This window comes from Microcaecilia unicolor, chromosome 2 (genome assembly GCF_901765095.1).
Source record: "Microcaecilia unicolor chromosome 2, aMicUni1.1, whole genome shotgun sequence".
NCBI classification, from domain to species: domain Eukaryota; kingdom Metazoa; phylum Chordata; class Amphibia; order Gymnophiona; family Siphonopidae; genus Microcaecilia; species Microcaecilia unicolor.
Window position 1 is genome coordinate 649,265,533 of NC_044032.1, and position 14,812 is coordinate 649,280,344.

The following is a 14,812-nucleotide window of genomic DNA, read 5'->3' on the forward strand; positions in this document are numbered from 1 at the left end:
CAAAAGAAATATTCAGATTATGACAATCAACTCAGGAACAGCCAGTGCTTTTCTTTGTGCCGGTACGCACCAGTACAGCGTACCGGCACCTTTTTTTCTGAGGGCTGGCATCTCCCCTACATTCCGTTCTGCCCCCTGCAAAATATTCTATTTACCGAAGTTGCAGTGGCGAACCGGCGGGCAGCGGCAGTAAAGGCAGCCATAGGCACCGACTCCGTGGGTGCTGTGGGTGCTCGAGCACCCCCAATATTTCACCCACCGGAAGTTCGTTCCCTCCCTCCCTCCGAGTTCCAGAGTCGTCATCCCTCCCTTCCTCCCTCCCTCCCTTCCAGTTCCAGGCCCCCTCCCTCCGAATTTTAAAAGTCATCTTGACTTACCGCGTCGGGGTTACGGCGACCGGCAGCAGCAGTAAAAAGCATGCAGGCTCGGCGGTTACTTCAGTTTTCCCTTCTCTCTCTCTCTCTCAGCTCTGGTCCCGCCCTTGCAGAAATAGGAAATGAGGGCAAAACAGGAAGTTGCATTAGAAAGTGGGACCTGGCAGAGGGAAAGTCCTGCAGCAGGCCTGTAGTGGTGATCCTGTTGCTGGCTGCATAAGTAAGATACCGCGATGGGGGTGGGGGGTGAGAGAGGAGGACACCAGCGGTATTCACGGCTTTGTTTTGTTTAAGTTTTGCACCACATGGGAGCAAGACATTTTACCATCCCCGTAAAAGTCTTGCTCCAGCACACCACTGTGCAAAGGGGGTGCATTTTTTTTTATTTATTTTATTTTTGTTACATTTGTACCCCGCGCTTTCCCACTCATGGCAGGCTCAATGCAGCTTACATGGGGCAATGGAGGGTTAAGTGACTTGCCCAGAGTCACAAGGAGCTGCCTGTGCCTGAAGTGAGAATTGAACTCAATTCCTCAGTTCCCCAGGACCAAAGTCCACCACCGGCCCTAGCAGATCACCAATGTGGCCGTGCAGGCTTCTACATGGAATGTTGCTAGTGGAATAGCAACATTCCATGTAGAATCTCCAACAGTAGCAACATTCCATGTGGAATCTCCAATAGTATCTATTTTATTTTTGTTACATTTGTACCCCGCGCTTTCCCACTCATGGCAGGCTCAATGCAGCTTACATGGGGCAATGGAGGGTTAAGTGACTTGCCCAGAGTCACAAGGAGCTGCCTGTGCCTGAAGTGAGAATTGAACTCAATTCCTCAGTTCCCCAGGACCAAAGTCCACCACCGGCCCTAGCAGATCACCAATGTGGCCGCGCAGGCTTCTGCTTCTGTGAGTCTGACGTCCTGCACGTACGTGCAGGACGTCAGACTCACAGAAACAGAAGCCTGCGCAGCCTTCTACATGGAATGTTGCTAGTGGAATAGCAACATTCCATGTAGAATCTCCAACAGTAGCAACATTCCATGTAGAATCTCCAATAGTATCTATTTTATTTTTGTTACATTTGTCCCCCGCGCTTTCCCACTCATGGCAGGCTCAATACGGCTTACATGGGGCAATGGAGGGTTAAGTGACTTGCCCAGAGTCACAAGGAGCTGCCTGTGCCTGAAGTGAGAATTGAACTCAATTCCTCAGTTCCCCAGGACCAAAGTCCACCACCGGCCCTAGCAGATCACCAATGTGGCCGCGCAGGCTTCTGCTTCTGTGAGTCTGACGTCCTGCACGTACGTGCAGGACGTCAGACTCACAGAAACAGAAGCCTGCGCAGCCTTCTACATGGAATGTTGCTAGTGGAATAGCAACATTCCATGTAGAATCTCCAACAGTAGCAACATTCCATGTAGAATCTCCAATAGTATCTATTTTATTTTTGTTACATTTGTCCCCCGCGCTTTCCCACTCATGGCAGGCTCAATACGGCTTACATGGGGCAATGGAGGGTTAAGTGACTTGCCCAGAGTCACAAGGAGCTGCCTGTGCCTGAAGTGAGAATTGAACTCAATTCCTCAGTTCCCCAGGACCAAAGTCCACCACCCTAACCACTAGGCCACTCCTCCACTGTTGCTACTATTGGAGATTCTACGTGGAATGTTGCTATTCCACTAGCAACATTCCATGTAGAAGTCGGCCCTTGCAGATCACCGATGTGGCTGCGCAGGCTTCTGCTTCTGTGAGTCTGACGTCCTGCACGTACGTGCAGGACGTCAGACTCACAAAAACAGAAGCCTGCGCAGCCTTCTACATGGAATAGCAACATTCCATGTAGAATCTCCAATAGTATCTATTTTATTTTTGTTACATTTGTCCCCCGCGCTTTCCCACTCATGGCAGGCTCAATACGGCTTACATGGGGCAATGGAGGGTTAAGTGACTTGCCCAGAGTCACAAGGAGCTGCCTGTGCCTGAAGTGAGAATTGAACTCAATTCCTCAGTTCCCCAGGACCAAAGTCCACCACCGGCCCTAGCAGATCACCAATGTGGCCGTGCAGGCTTCTACATGGAATGTTGCTAGTGGAATAGCAACATTCCATGTAGAATCTCCAATAGTAGCAACATTCCATGTAGAATGTCCAATAGTAGCAACATTCCATGTAGAATCTCCAATAGTATCTATTTTATTTTTGTTACATTTGTCCCCCGCGCTTTCCCACTCATGGCAGGCTCAATGCGGCTTACATGGGGCAATGGTAGCGATGCCTATGTCTCAGGCTCTCCTTGCCAGTTCCTGCTCCTTTATAGCAATAATTCTTCCTTCACTGTCCTGTCTCCTTTTCACTACCCTCCCCACCATGTGTATCCCACCTCTTTATTGAAGCATATGTCTCCTCCTTGATTGATATTTTCTCCATGTATCCTCAGAATCCTTTTATATCTCTCCCTCCCCTTTTCCAAATGAAGTTTATGATTACTTGTAAACCGTTTAGCTAACTGTTTTTATTTTGGTTTTTTAAATAAATATGAACTGTGAACTGAGTAGACAGCAGACAACACATTTAAATCCCACAGTAATGAAGATAGGCGTTCAGCACATCGCAGAAGAGGGCTGAATGCAGGGTTGTCTGATGCTGGGGGAGGAATAAAGTGTTAAGCTCATTCTTCTGCAGTCAACAATTGTGAGGATGGTTTTGCCTACTTTTTATTGGCACTTCAACTTGCATGCCCATATATGCATGTGCCAGAATGCTATTCTGCACATAAAATGAAAGTATTGCAGAATTTATTGCGCTTAAAATAATATTCCAGCACATGCAGTGCCAAGCGTTGGTACAATTTGCTTGTGAGCCAGAATATGGCTGCCACTAGTTCTGTCCAATATGCTGACCCACATTGAATAGATATGGATGGGCTGGACTGTAAATTTTAAGGGGCTTCAACCAGGGGCGTAGCTATGGGGGGCCAGGGGGGGCCTGGGCCCCTGCAAATATCATCCGGGCCCCTGGTTTGGCTGGCGGGGGTCCCCATCCCCCGCCAGCTGAAGCCTTTTTCAGCGCCGGTCTCTGGCGCAGCCGCGTTCGCTGCCTGCCCGCTGCTCTTCTTTCTTCTTGCTCCTCCTGGGCACAGGAGGAGCAAGAAGAAAGAAGAGCAGGGGGCAGGCTGCGAACGCAGCTGCGCCGGAGACCACGCTGAAGAAGGCTTCGGCTGGCGGGGTTTGGGGACCCCCGCCAGCAAAGGTATTTGTTTGTGAGGGGGCGAGGCAAGGTGGTGGGGGGGCGAGGTGAGGCAGTGGGGGGGCAAGGTGAGGCAGTGGGGGGGCGAGGAGGCGAGGTGGGGACGGGGCGCCACTCAAAATGTGCCTCCAACCTCGGGCTCTGGCCCCCTCCCACCATGAGGTCTGGCTACGCCCCTGGCTTCGACGTTAGCTTCTGAACTTTTAGTTCAAGATGCTGGGCAGACTTCTACGGTCTGTGCCCTGAGAAAGGCAAGGACAAATCTAACTCAGGTATACATATAAAGTATCACATACCATGTAAAATGAGTTTATCTTGTTGGGCAGACTGGATGGACCATTCAGGTCTTTATCTGTTGTCATTTACTATGTTTTTTGTTTTGTTACATTTGTACCATAGACGGTCGGTAGCCCAACTGTTTGGGGAGGCTAAAGGGGGCGGAGCTTACCTCCATACGCTCCGTGGCAGCGACGTCAATGAAGAAAAGACTACAGGCTCGCCGCCAGCTTCTCCCTTCTGTCTGCACACAGTGTCCCGCCTTCTGCGGTGATGCATTTCCAGTTTCCGCGAGAGCGGGACACTGTGTGCAGAGAGAAGGGAGAAGCTGGCGGCGAGCCTGTAGTCTTTTTCTTCATTGACGTTGCTGCCACGGAAATAAAAGATGAAAATGCGCGGGGCGGGAGGGTGGGCTGTACCACAAGCGGAAGTTGATGATTGGGCTGGGGAGGCTTAGCCTCCCCAAGCCTCTTATACTGGGCGCCTATGATTTGTACCCCGCGCTTTCCCACTCATGGCAGGCTCAATGCGACTTACATGGGGCAATGGAGGGTTAAGTGAGTTGTCCAGAGTCACAAGGAGCTGCCTGTGCCTGAAGTGGGAATCCAACTCACTTTCTCAGCACTAAAGTCCACCACCCTAACCACTAGGCCACTCCTCCATGTAGTAAAACACATTTCTTATTTCCAGACAGTTTCAAATATTTGATTTCTTTTTCTTGACTTCGGCAGTAGTCTTAGGACACTGAACTGCTGTATTTGTCTTGCAGGTGTGTTCTTCTCCCTCTTTTGGCAATGAAGGCGCCCTCTCAGACCCTCTTCCTACTTGTGGATTCTATCGACGAGGGATGTAACCTTGCAGAGGCTGATCAGAGACCTGCTGGCTTTTCGGGAACTATAGCAGAACTCTTAGCTGCACATCACGAACTCTTTCCTCCCTGGCTGCTCCTCATCTGTTCTGCCCGGAAGCAAAGTAAAGCTGTTACAAAAATGTTTACAGGTATGTACATGTTGCTTAGTTTGGTAATACTTTGCATAACTGCTTGTTTTAAAAGTGTTTTTTTTTTTAATGGCCATGTTTCTGTTTATTACAACTTGATAATCTGCCTTCCATTTGATTAACTTCAAAGCAGTCACAGCAAAATGAAAATAAAATTACAATAAAACATAATAAGAATTATAGTAAAACACAATGGGGTAGACATTGAAAGTGATTAAACGGCCAGGAGAGAAATTGCCGCTGAATAGTCCCTATAACTGGCCATCCCCTAACTGGCAAGTTAGTGCGGGCCACGGCTGGAGTTTGGGCAGAGCGACGATCTAGCTGGTTAGCGGCTATATTTAGTCCACTAACCAGCTAGGTAATCATATAAATGTAGGACAGAAAAAAGGCTGTCCTAACTTTATGTGGTGAGGTTAGTGGGCATTGCTTTTAATATCAGTCAGTGCCTGGTTAACCTCCGGGTAGCAGCCAGTAAGGCACAGTGTTTCCCCCCCCCCCCTCCCCCGCCTTCAATCCCTCTTAAGTACATAAGTACATAAGTATTGCCATACTGGGAAAGACCAATGTTCCATCACGCCCAGCATCCTGTTTCCAACAGTGGCCAATCCAGGTCACAAATACCTGGCAAGATCCCAAAAAAGTACAAAACATTTTATACTACTTATCCCAGAAATAGTCCATTTAATAACAGTCTATGGACTTTTCCTTTAGGAAGCCGTCCAAACCTTTTTAAAACTCCGCTAAGCTAACTGCCTTTTCCACATTCTCTGGCAACAAATTCCAGAGTTCAATTACACGTTGAGTGAAGAAAATTTTCTCCAATTCGTATTAAATTTAGTACTTTGTAACTTCATCGCATGCCCCCTAGTCCTTGTATTTTTGGAAAGAGTTAACAAATGATTCACGTCTACCCGTTCCTCTCCACTCATTATTTTATAGACCTCTATCATATCTCCCCTCAGCTGTCTCTTCTCCAAGCTGAAGAGCCCTAGACGCTTCAGCCTTTCCTCATAAGGAAGTCGTCCCATCCCCTTTATCATTTTCGTCGCCCTTCTCTGCACTTTTTCTAATTCCACTATATCTTTTTTGAGATACGACGACCAGAATTGAACACAATATTCGAGGTGCAGTCGCACCATGGAGCGATACAAAGGCATTATAACATCCTCATTTTTGTTTTCCATTCCTTTCCTAATAATACCTAACATTCTATTTTCTTTCTTAGCCGCAGCAGCACACTGAGCAGAAGGTTTCAACGTATCATCAACGACGACACCTAGATCCCTTTCTTGGTCCGTGACTCCTAACGTGGAACCTTGCATGACATAGCTATAATTCGGGTTCCTCTTTCCCACATGCATCACTTTGCACTTGCTCACATTAAACGTCATCTGCCATTTAGACGCCCAGTCTTACCACCCCTGCCTGAAATATCAGAATCCCCCTTAAGATCTGCCCCCCCTCAAAGAAAATTTAAGCTAGCCCCACCCCAACTACCATTCCCATACGCTTCCCTCAGGCCTCCCTTTGCAGGTCCCTGGAGGTCTAGGGAAAAACTGCAAGAGCAATACCTACTCGCTGCTGCCCAGTATGGCACTTGAAGTACTGTGAGGCTACAGGTTGCAGCAGCCATTTTGAAGAGCAGGTCATGCTGGGTAGGAAAGAGTGGGCATCGCTCCTGTCTGTTTCCCCTACACCACCACGGATCGGCAAATGTTACCCCAGGGGGGCCTATAGGGATGGGGAACTGGGCCGGCTTAGATTTTCTTCAGGGGTGGGTGGAAGGGAGAATTCTGAAATTCTGGATAGCTTATGGACTTTAATAATGGATCTAGGCAAAGCACTCATTCCACAAACGCAAAAACTGTCACAAGAACTATCTGTTTTAGAAGAGAAAGCCAAAGAAATTGATTTGAAGGTGGAGACTTTAACGCAACAAAATAAAACATATGAAAGAGATACTCAACAGATAAAGTCTTGTCAAGATAATATTATAAAGGACTTAACATATTTAAGGAGGAAAACTGAATCCTTTGAGAACTTTTCAAGGAGTAATAATCTCCGATTTCTTAATTTTCCCAAGCAATTCACAGTTTCCCCACGAGATATGTTAAGAAAATATATTAAAGAAACTTTAGGAGTGGTTGAAGAACGTATTCCACCATTTTCACAAATATAGTATTTGCCTACTAAATTAACAATGAGTCAACAAGATCAAGGCAACCAAGAATGCTGAGGATGTAAAAAGAATTGAAGCGGTGCAAAGAAAAGCTACGAGAATGGTATGGGATTTGCGTTCCAAGACGTATGAGGAGAGACTTGCTGACCTGAACATGTATACCCTGGAGGAAAGGAGAAACAGGGGTGATATGAAACAGATGTTCAAATATTTGAAAGGTATTAATCCGCAAACGAATCTTTTCCAGAGATATGAAGGCGGTAGAACGAGAGGATATGAAATGAGATTGAAGGGGGGCAGACTCAAGAAAAATGTCAGGAAATATTTTTTCACGGAGAGAGTAGTGGATGCTTGGAATGCTCTCCCGTGGGAGGTGGTGGAAATGAAAACGGTAATGGAATTCAAATATGCGTGGGATAAACATAAAGGAATCCTGTTCAGAAGGAATGGATTCTCAGGAGCTTAGCCGAGATTGGGTGGCAGAGCCGGTGGTGGGAGGCAGGGCTGGGGGTTGGGAGGTGGGGATAGTGCTGGGCAGACTTACACAGTCTGTGCCAGAGCCGGTGGTGGGAGGCGGGGATAGTGCTGGGCAGACTTATACGGTCTGTGCCAGAGCCGGTGGTGGGAGGCGGGACTGGTGGTTGGGAGGCGGGGCTGGTGGTTGGGAGGCGGGGATAGTGCTGGGCAGACTTATACGGTCTGTGCCCTGAAGAGGACAGGTACAAATCAAAGTAGGGTATACACAAAAGTAGCACATATGAGTTTATCTTGTTGGGCAGATTGGATGGACCGTGCAGGTCTTTTTCTGCCATCATCTACTATGTTACTATGTTATGAGCAGAAATTTTTATGCAGGTCTCAGCCGATATTCAGTTGAGACCCACATAAGACTCAGCAGCTAACACCTAAAGAATTAGACCCAGATATTCAATGCTCTGCCTGCGGTGGTCAGCATTAAAAAGAAATGAATATTGACCGGAATGTGATAGTGTTATACATAGTGCAACATACAGAAACAAGACATGGTTAACACACAATACATAAGAGATTTTTACACAATATGTTCAAAATTTATTTTTTAATTGATGTTCAAATATAGATGGTGATATGCAATCCTCAGTTATAATGGGGATTACTAAGAGTCATCTGAGAAAATGCGCCAGAGTCTCTGTCGGGAGGGGTCTGGAGTTATGGGAAGTCATCTAAATTGTGGGTGGACTGAGATCCAGCCAGGAGGGTGTGTGTATGGAATAAGTTGCAGAGAGAAATGTTTCTAATTAGTGATTGACAGTAGAGGTGGAGTTTGAAGGTAATAAAAGTTCCCGTTTGTCTGAGCACATGGTCTTTAGTTCTCTTCACCCCCGCTAGGACACTAGGAGGAGAGAGGGGATATCCTGGAAAGGCCAGATAACCTAAGGCTGAGTTAAGTGGGGAGTTACTATTTATTTATTTATGCAGAACATTTATACCCCGCTTTATACCACTGAAAGCGGCCTCAAAGCGGCTTACAATGAATTGGATAAAGGTGAGGCAGTTGATGTAGTAGTGTATCTAGATTTTCATAAAGCTTTTCACAAAATCCCTCATGAGAGACTCCTTAGAAAATAAAAAAAAAGCCATGGGATAGGAGGCAATGTTCTCTTGTGGATTGGGAACTTGTTAAAAGATAGAAGACAGAGGGTAGTATTAAATGGCCATTTCACTCAGTGAAGGAAGGTGAATAGCGGAGCGGCTCAGGGATCTATACTAGGACTGTGCTACTTAACATATTTGTAAATGATCTGAAAATGGGAACAATTAGTGAGATGATTAAATTTGCAGATGACACATTGCAGGAAGACCTTAGGAAATAGAAAGTATCCAAAGGACAGATGAAATTTAATATGGAGAAGTGCAAAGTGATGCACGTTGGGAACAGTAATCCAAATCACAGTTATTAGAAACTAGGTTCCACTTTAGTAGCCACCACCCAAGAAAAAGATCTAGGTGTCATTGTAGACGGTACACTGAAGTCTTCTGCCCAGTGTGCTTTGGCAGTGGCCATGAAAGCTAACAGCATGGAAGGAATTATTAGGAAAAGGATAGAAAAATAAGACAGAATATTATAAGCCTCTGTATTGCTCCATAGTGTGACCTCACCTTAAATATTTTGCTCAGTTCTGGTTGATGTACCTCAATAAAGATATAGTGAAATTAGAAAAGGTTCAAAGAAGAGCGACCAAAATGATAAAGGGGATGGAACTCCCCTCATATGAGGAAAGGCTAAAGTGTTTAGGGCTCTTCAGCTTAGAAAAGAGACGGCTGAGGGGGAGATGTGATTGAGGTCTACAAAATCCTGAGTGGTGTAGAACAGGTAGAAGTGAATCGATATGTTAACTCTTTCAAAAAGTACAAAGACTAGGGGGACATTCAATGAAGTTACATGGTAATACTTTATTTATTTATTGCATTTGTATCCCACATTATTCCACCTCTTTGCAGGCTCAATGTGGCTTACAATAAATCATGGATAGTGGAAATGAGAGGAGAATTGACATTTAGTGTTACAGAAGTAATTTGGGTAGCATGGTAATGGAAAACAAGATAGTAGCATGACATAAGGCATTCTTAGCATTGCTAGATATGTGTGGGGATTTCACTAGTTTGGTCTTTGTGGTATATCTTGTCGAAGAGATGGGTCTTCAGTTGTTTGCGGAAGTTGGTCAGTTCATAGGTCGCTTTTAGGTTCCGTGGCAGTGCGTTCCAGAATTGCGTGCTCATATAGGAAAAGGTTGATGCGTGCATTAGTTTATATTTTAGGCCTTTGCAGTTAGGGAAATGAAGATTAAGGAATTGTGAGATGATCTTTTGGCATTCCTGGGTGGTAGGTCGATCAGGTCCAACATGTAGGCTGGGGCCTCGCCGTGGATGATTTTGTATACTAGGGTGCATACTTTGAATGTGATGCGTTCTTTGAGTGGTAACCAGTGTAGCTTCTCTCGTAGGGGCTTTGCACTTTCGTATTTTGGTTTTCCAAATATGAGTCTGGCTTAGAGAGCTGCACGGCTTCCGTCCCCGCGGGAATCCCGCGGAACCCGCGGGATTCCCGCAGGGACGGAGGCAGTTCCTGCGGGGTTCCTGCAGGGATGGAAGCTGTTCTGCGGGGTTCCCGCGGGGACGGAGTCAGTTCCTGCGGGGTTCCCGCGGGGATGGAACCAGTTCTGTGGGCTTCCCGTGGAATTGTAAGCTCCACCTGCACCAGCCTCTCATCTACCGAATACTAATTTCTTTGAGTACTGTCTCCTCCTCCTCTTTGCTTTAACAGCATAAATGTGGAAACTCTTCCATTAAGGAGGTGGTAGAGTCACAAATGATGACGGAATTCAAAAAGGCATGGGATGAACACAGAGGATCTCTAATTAGAAAATGGAAGTTATATAAAACCTAACCTTAAATGGCTGCATGTGTGTGGATGTGTCAAGTGATGCTTAGATGGGGACTCTGGCTGTGATGAACTAGAGCTGATACCTGGCAGACTTGTATGGTCTGTGTCTCATACATGGCAATCTGGTGTAGGATGGGCTGGAAAGGGCTTAGACAGCAACTTCAGTGGCTGGAACATGAGGACAGTGCTGGACAGACTTTTATGGTCTGTGTCCCACAAATGAGAACATGAATAGGCTGGAGTGGGCTTCGATGGCAACTCCAGCAGTTGGAACATAAGGATGGGGCCAGATAGACTTCTGTGGTCTTTGTTCCAGAAACACGAAAGAAAGACCATAATCAAGTATATAATATCACACTCGTTGATTTAATGATGAATTGATCATGAGTGTGACTATTGGGCAGAGTGGATGGACCGTTCAGGTCTATTTGCTGTCACTTACTATGTTACTATTAATCCTCTTTGCTCCCAGGCTGGTGCACAGACCTCAGCTCTGACACAGGCACGAGAATCAGATGTCACCTGACCTACTGGCGCGTGCATGTGGCGACCTCTCAGCACACACTGCCAGTGAATCAGAGACAAATCTTACATGTGCGCACCAGAGTGTTCCAAGTTCCAACTTCCGTTCCTTCCTTGCCTACAGTGCTGTGGCTCAAATCCAGAGAGAGACTGAGGGAGCTGACTGGAACTTTCTTTTATGTACTATTAAATTCTTACGGGGATGGGTGGGGATGTTTTAAATTCTTGCGGGGACGGGTGGGGACGGGTTGGGATAGTTTAAATTTTTGCGGGGATGGGTGGGGATGGGTAAGATTCCAGTGGGGATGGGTGGGGACGGGTAAGATTCCAGCGGGGATGGGCGGGGATGGGTAAGATTTCTGTCCCCGTGCAACTCTCTAGTCTGGCTGCTGTGTTCTGGGCTGTCTGGAGTTTTTTGAGTATTTGCTCTTTGCAGCCGGCGTAGAGTGAGTTACAGTAGTCTAAGTGACTGAGTACTAATGATTGTACCAAGTTTCGGAAAACGGTTCTAGGGAAGTATGGTTTTACTCTTTTTAATTTCCACATTGATTGGAACATCTTTTTGGTTATGATTTTTGCGTGATTCTCTAGTGTCAGGTGCCGGTTAATGGTGACTCCTAGGATTTTCAGGGTTTCTGAAATTGGTAGATTTAGTTTTGGGGTGTTGATGGTGGTAAATTTGCTCGTATTATTCTGAGAGGTGAGTATTAGGCATTGGGTTAAACATTGAGTTTTAATTGAAAGGCTTCTGCCCATGAGTGCATGATCTGTAGACTTTGGTTGATTTCGTTGGAAATTTCTTTTAGGTCTTGTTTGAATGGGATGTAGATCGTTACATCATCAGCGTAAATATATGGGTTGAGGTTTTGTTTTGATAATAGTTTGGCCAAGGGTGTCATCATTAGGTTGAATTATTGTCGGTGAGAGGGGGGATCCCTGTGGAACTCCACATTCAGGTGTCCATGTGGTCCTTGTAATTTGTTATAAAAAAAAAAACTTTTAAAACAAATGAGGAAATATTTTTTCACTTAACAAATAGTTAAGCTCTGGAACATGTTGTCAAGTGATGTGGTAAGAGCAATTAGTGTATCTGGGTTTAAAAAAGATTTGGACAAATTCCTACAGGAAAAGTCCATAATCTGCTATTATGGTGAACACGGGGAAACCCACTACTTATCCCTGGGATCTGTAGCATAGAATTGTTGTTATTCGGTATTCTACCTGGTACTTGTGACCTGGGTTGGCAACTGTTGCAAGCAGGATACTGGGCTAGATGTATTATTGGTCTCTGTACATCATAGTGCTGTCCAACCATCATGGAACTAACAGCAGGAAATAAGGGTGCCATTAAAAGTGATTTAGTAAGTAATTATGCTTCCCTGACACAGCTAAATGAAACATGGCACTATGTCGGAGACTTTTCTGTGTTTGAACGGTTGCTCGTTTTATTCACATAAGTTTCCCTTTTCTATTTTTTGCCATTGTTGGTTTTTGATATTGAAGAACATTACTATGAAGAGGATATTTTGATAAAGCTTTTAATATCCTATATAATAAAAAGCACCTCCAACATTCTGAAGCCAGCAGCCTTGCAGTGAAGCCTGAAGCCTGAGGTGTTCGTAGGCATCATAATAGCTCCGCCCACATTCTCAGCTGATTCCATAAAAAGCACCTCCAACGTTCTGAAGCCAGCAGCCTTGCAGTGAAGCCTGAGGTGTTCGTAGGCATCATAATAGCTCCGCCCACATTCTCAGCTGATTCCCTGCCTGGGAAACAGCTATCACTGCGCCGCTCCCTGCCACTTCAGAGCAAGTGGCAGGGAGTGGCGCAACAACCTCCCCCCGCTGCTCGGCACATCAACAAAGCCGTCGCGTACCTCTGCTGAGCTGACGGATCCGAAGTTCTGTTCTCGGCTGCGGGGCATGGCTTCATGATTGAGCATCAGTGGAAGTTTCTGTGCGTGCATCTGATGTCAGACGCATGCACATATACTTCAACAGATGCTCAATCATGAAGCCACGCCCCGCAGCAGAGAAAGAACAGAACTTGATCCGTCAGCTCAGCAGAGGTACGCGACGGCTTCAGAGGAGGTATTTTGGAGGAAAGGGTGGTGTACAAAGGGTCGCGGTAGGGGGGTGCAGGGGACATTAAAGCGGAGGGGTTTTGAATGTGAGGGAGGGGGTAGTCTGGAACGCGGTGGGAGGAGCTTGACGGCCCTTGAACTGGGAGGGAGGGACATATGTGTGGGTGGGTGTGTGGATGTGCTTCGGGTGGCGCCCTTGAACTGGGAGTGAGGGGGGTCTGCAACTCGGGAGGGAGGGAGTTCTGCAACTCAGCAAGGAAGGAAGGAAGGGAGGGAGGGAGAGGGGTATGGAACTCGGGGGGGGAAGGGTATGGAACTCGGGAGGGAAGGAAGGGAGGACGGGTGGGAATTTACCTTGCTAGCGCCCGCTTCATAGAGTTTCGAAACAGGCCTGTTTTACTAGTAGTATTAATGAAAGACAAAATTCTTCTATGAGCCGATGAAGAGTGAGTGCACTATCCTTTGATGTGTCGTATGCTATAAGTCACATGCGAACAATTACACTTGTGCTAGCTTTCTGATGGTCCAAATAATTAATATACTACCTACCCTTTTGGTGATTACTTACATATTTTGGGCAGTCTAGGAGCTTTAAGCTGTTTTTGTGACCATAATTGTATATTTACTCTCAATTATTGGATTGGTAAAGCATACTGGAGGCACACCGCACATGCTGAGGAGATCTGCAGTATGCCAACTTTGTTGTTTCTTTGCTAAGCACTACAAATTGGATGAGCTGGCCAGAGCCCGCTTGGACTTTGGCAGAACCATCATTCAGGTGGGATTTGTCTACCCCGGCCCAATAGATCTGCTTTGGTACATCCCATTTGTTCAGAACAGTGGAGCTGATGCTAAGAAAGGAGAAATTATGTCTTACCTGATCATTTTCTTTTCTTTTAGTCAGCGACATTGTTGTGATGTCCCGCCCTTGAAAGACCTCGGCCTGGGGTTCTGGGTGTGTTCTGTGCTTCCTTTTCAGTGCTTCAAAAAAAAAAAAAGAGAGAGAGAAATTTATTTTGAGATTGGCAGCCATACGGGTTTTCGTGATATAGCTATATCCTGGTATATGGAGGGTAGCGAGTGTCACTCTATGGTGTTTTGCTCGCTTGATTATCATTGCAGCTGCAGCGGTTGATGGGGCATGGGTGTATTACAAAGGGACCTTCTGCCGCTTGGGCAGGTGCATATTGGATTGTTCCAGGGAACACTTTAGCTTATGCTGGTGATGTCACTGACAGAATTCAGTTTTCTCTACCTCCACCTGTTGGTAAGAACGGATAACACCCACTGGTTCAGAACAGTGGCACTGACTAAAGAAAAAAAAATTATCAGGTAAGACATAATTTCTCCTTATAGAATTTGCACTAATTGGTCCTTTTACAAAGGCACGCTAAACACTAGAGACACGCATAAGAATATATGGGCATCTCTAGCACATGCTTAATTTTAGTGCGTGGTAAAAATGCTAGCATGCCTTTGTGAAAGAACCTCTTAGTGTATATCATCCTAGCACTTAGTTTGGCGCTGTGTCTTGAATCTACCTCAATGAGTTTAAAAGTCCAGATATTTGTTGAGTTAATTCTTGTCAGTTCTTTAATTTGTGACATTTTTAGCATCAAAAGTCTAACATTTCTGGATTATTTTAACATTTCTTTAAGCATCCTGATCAAAAGGTCACTGATGCAGTGCTCTGTTTTTATTTGTTAAC

At 45.8% G+C, this 14,812-nt stretch overlaps 1 protein-coding gene across 1 annotated transcript in view; it reads left to right on the top strand.

Moving 5' to 3' along the window:
- The window catches only part of ANKRD50 (ankyrin repeat domain 50), a 120,625-nt gene that overhangs the window by 73,726 nt on the left and 32,087 nt on the right, over nucleotides 1-14,812 (top strand). The window contains exon 3 of the mRNA XM_030191763.1: nucleotides 4,664-4,893. Within this exon, the coding sequence (XP_030047623.1) occupies nucleotides 4,664-4,893 (230 nt within the window). The remainder of the gene's footprint in view (nucleotides 1-4,663; nucleotides 4,894-14,812) is intronic.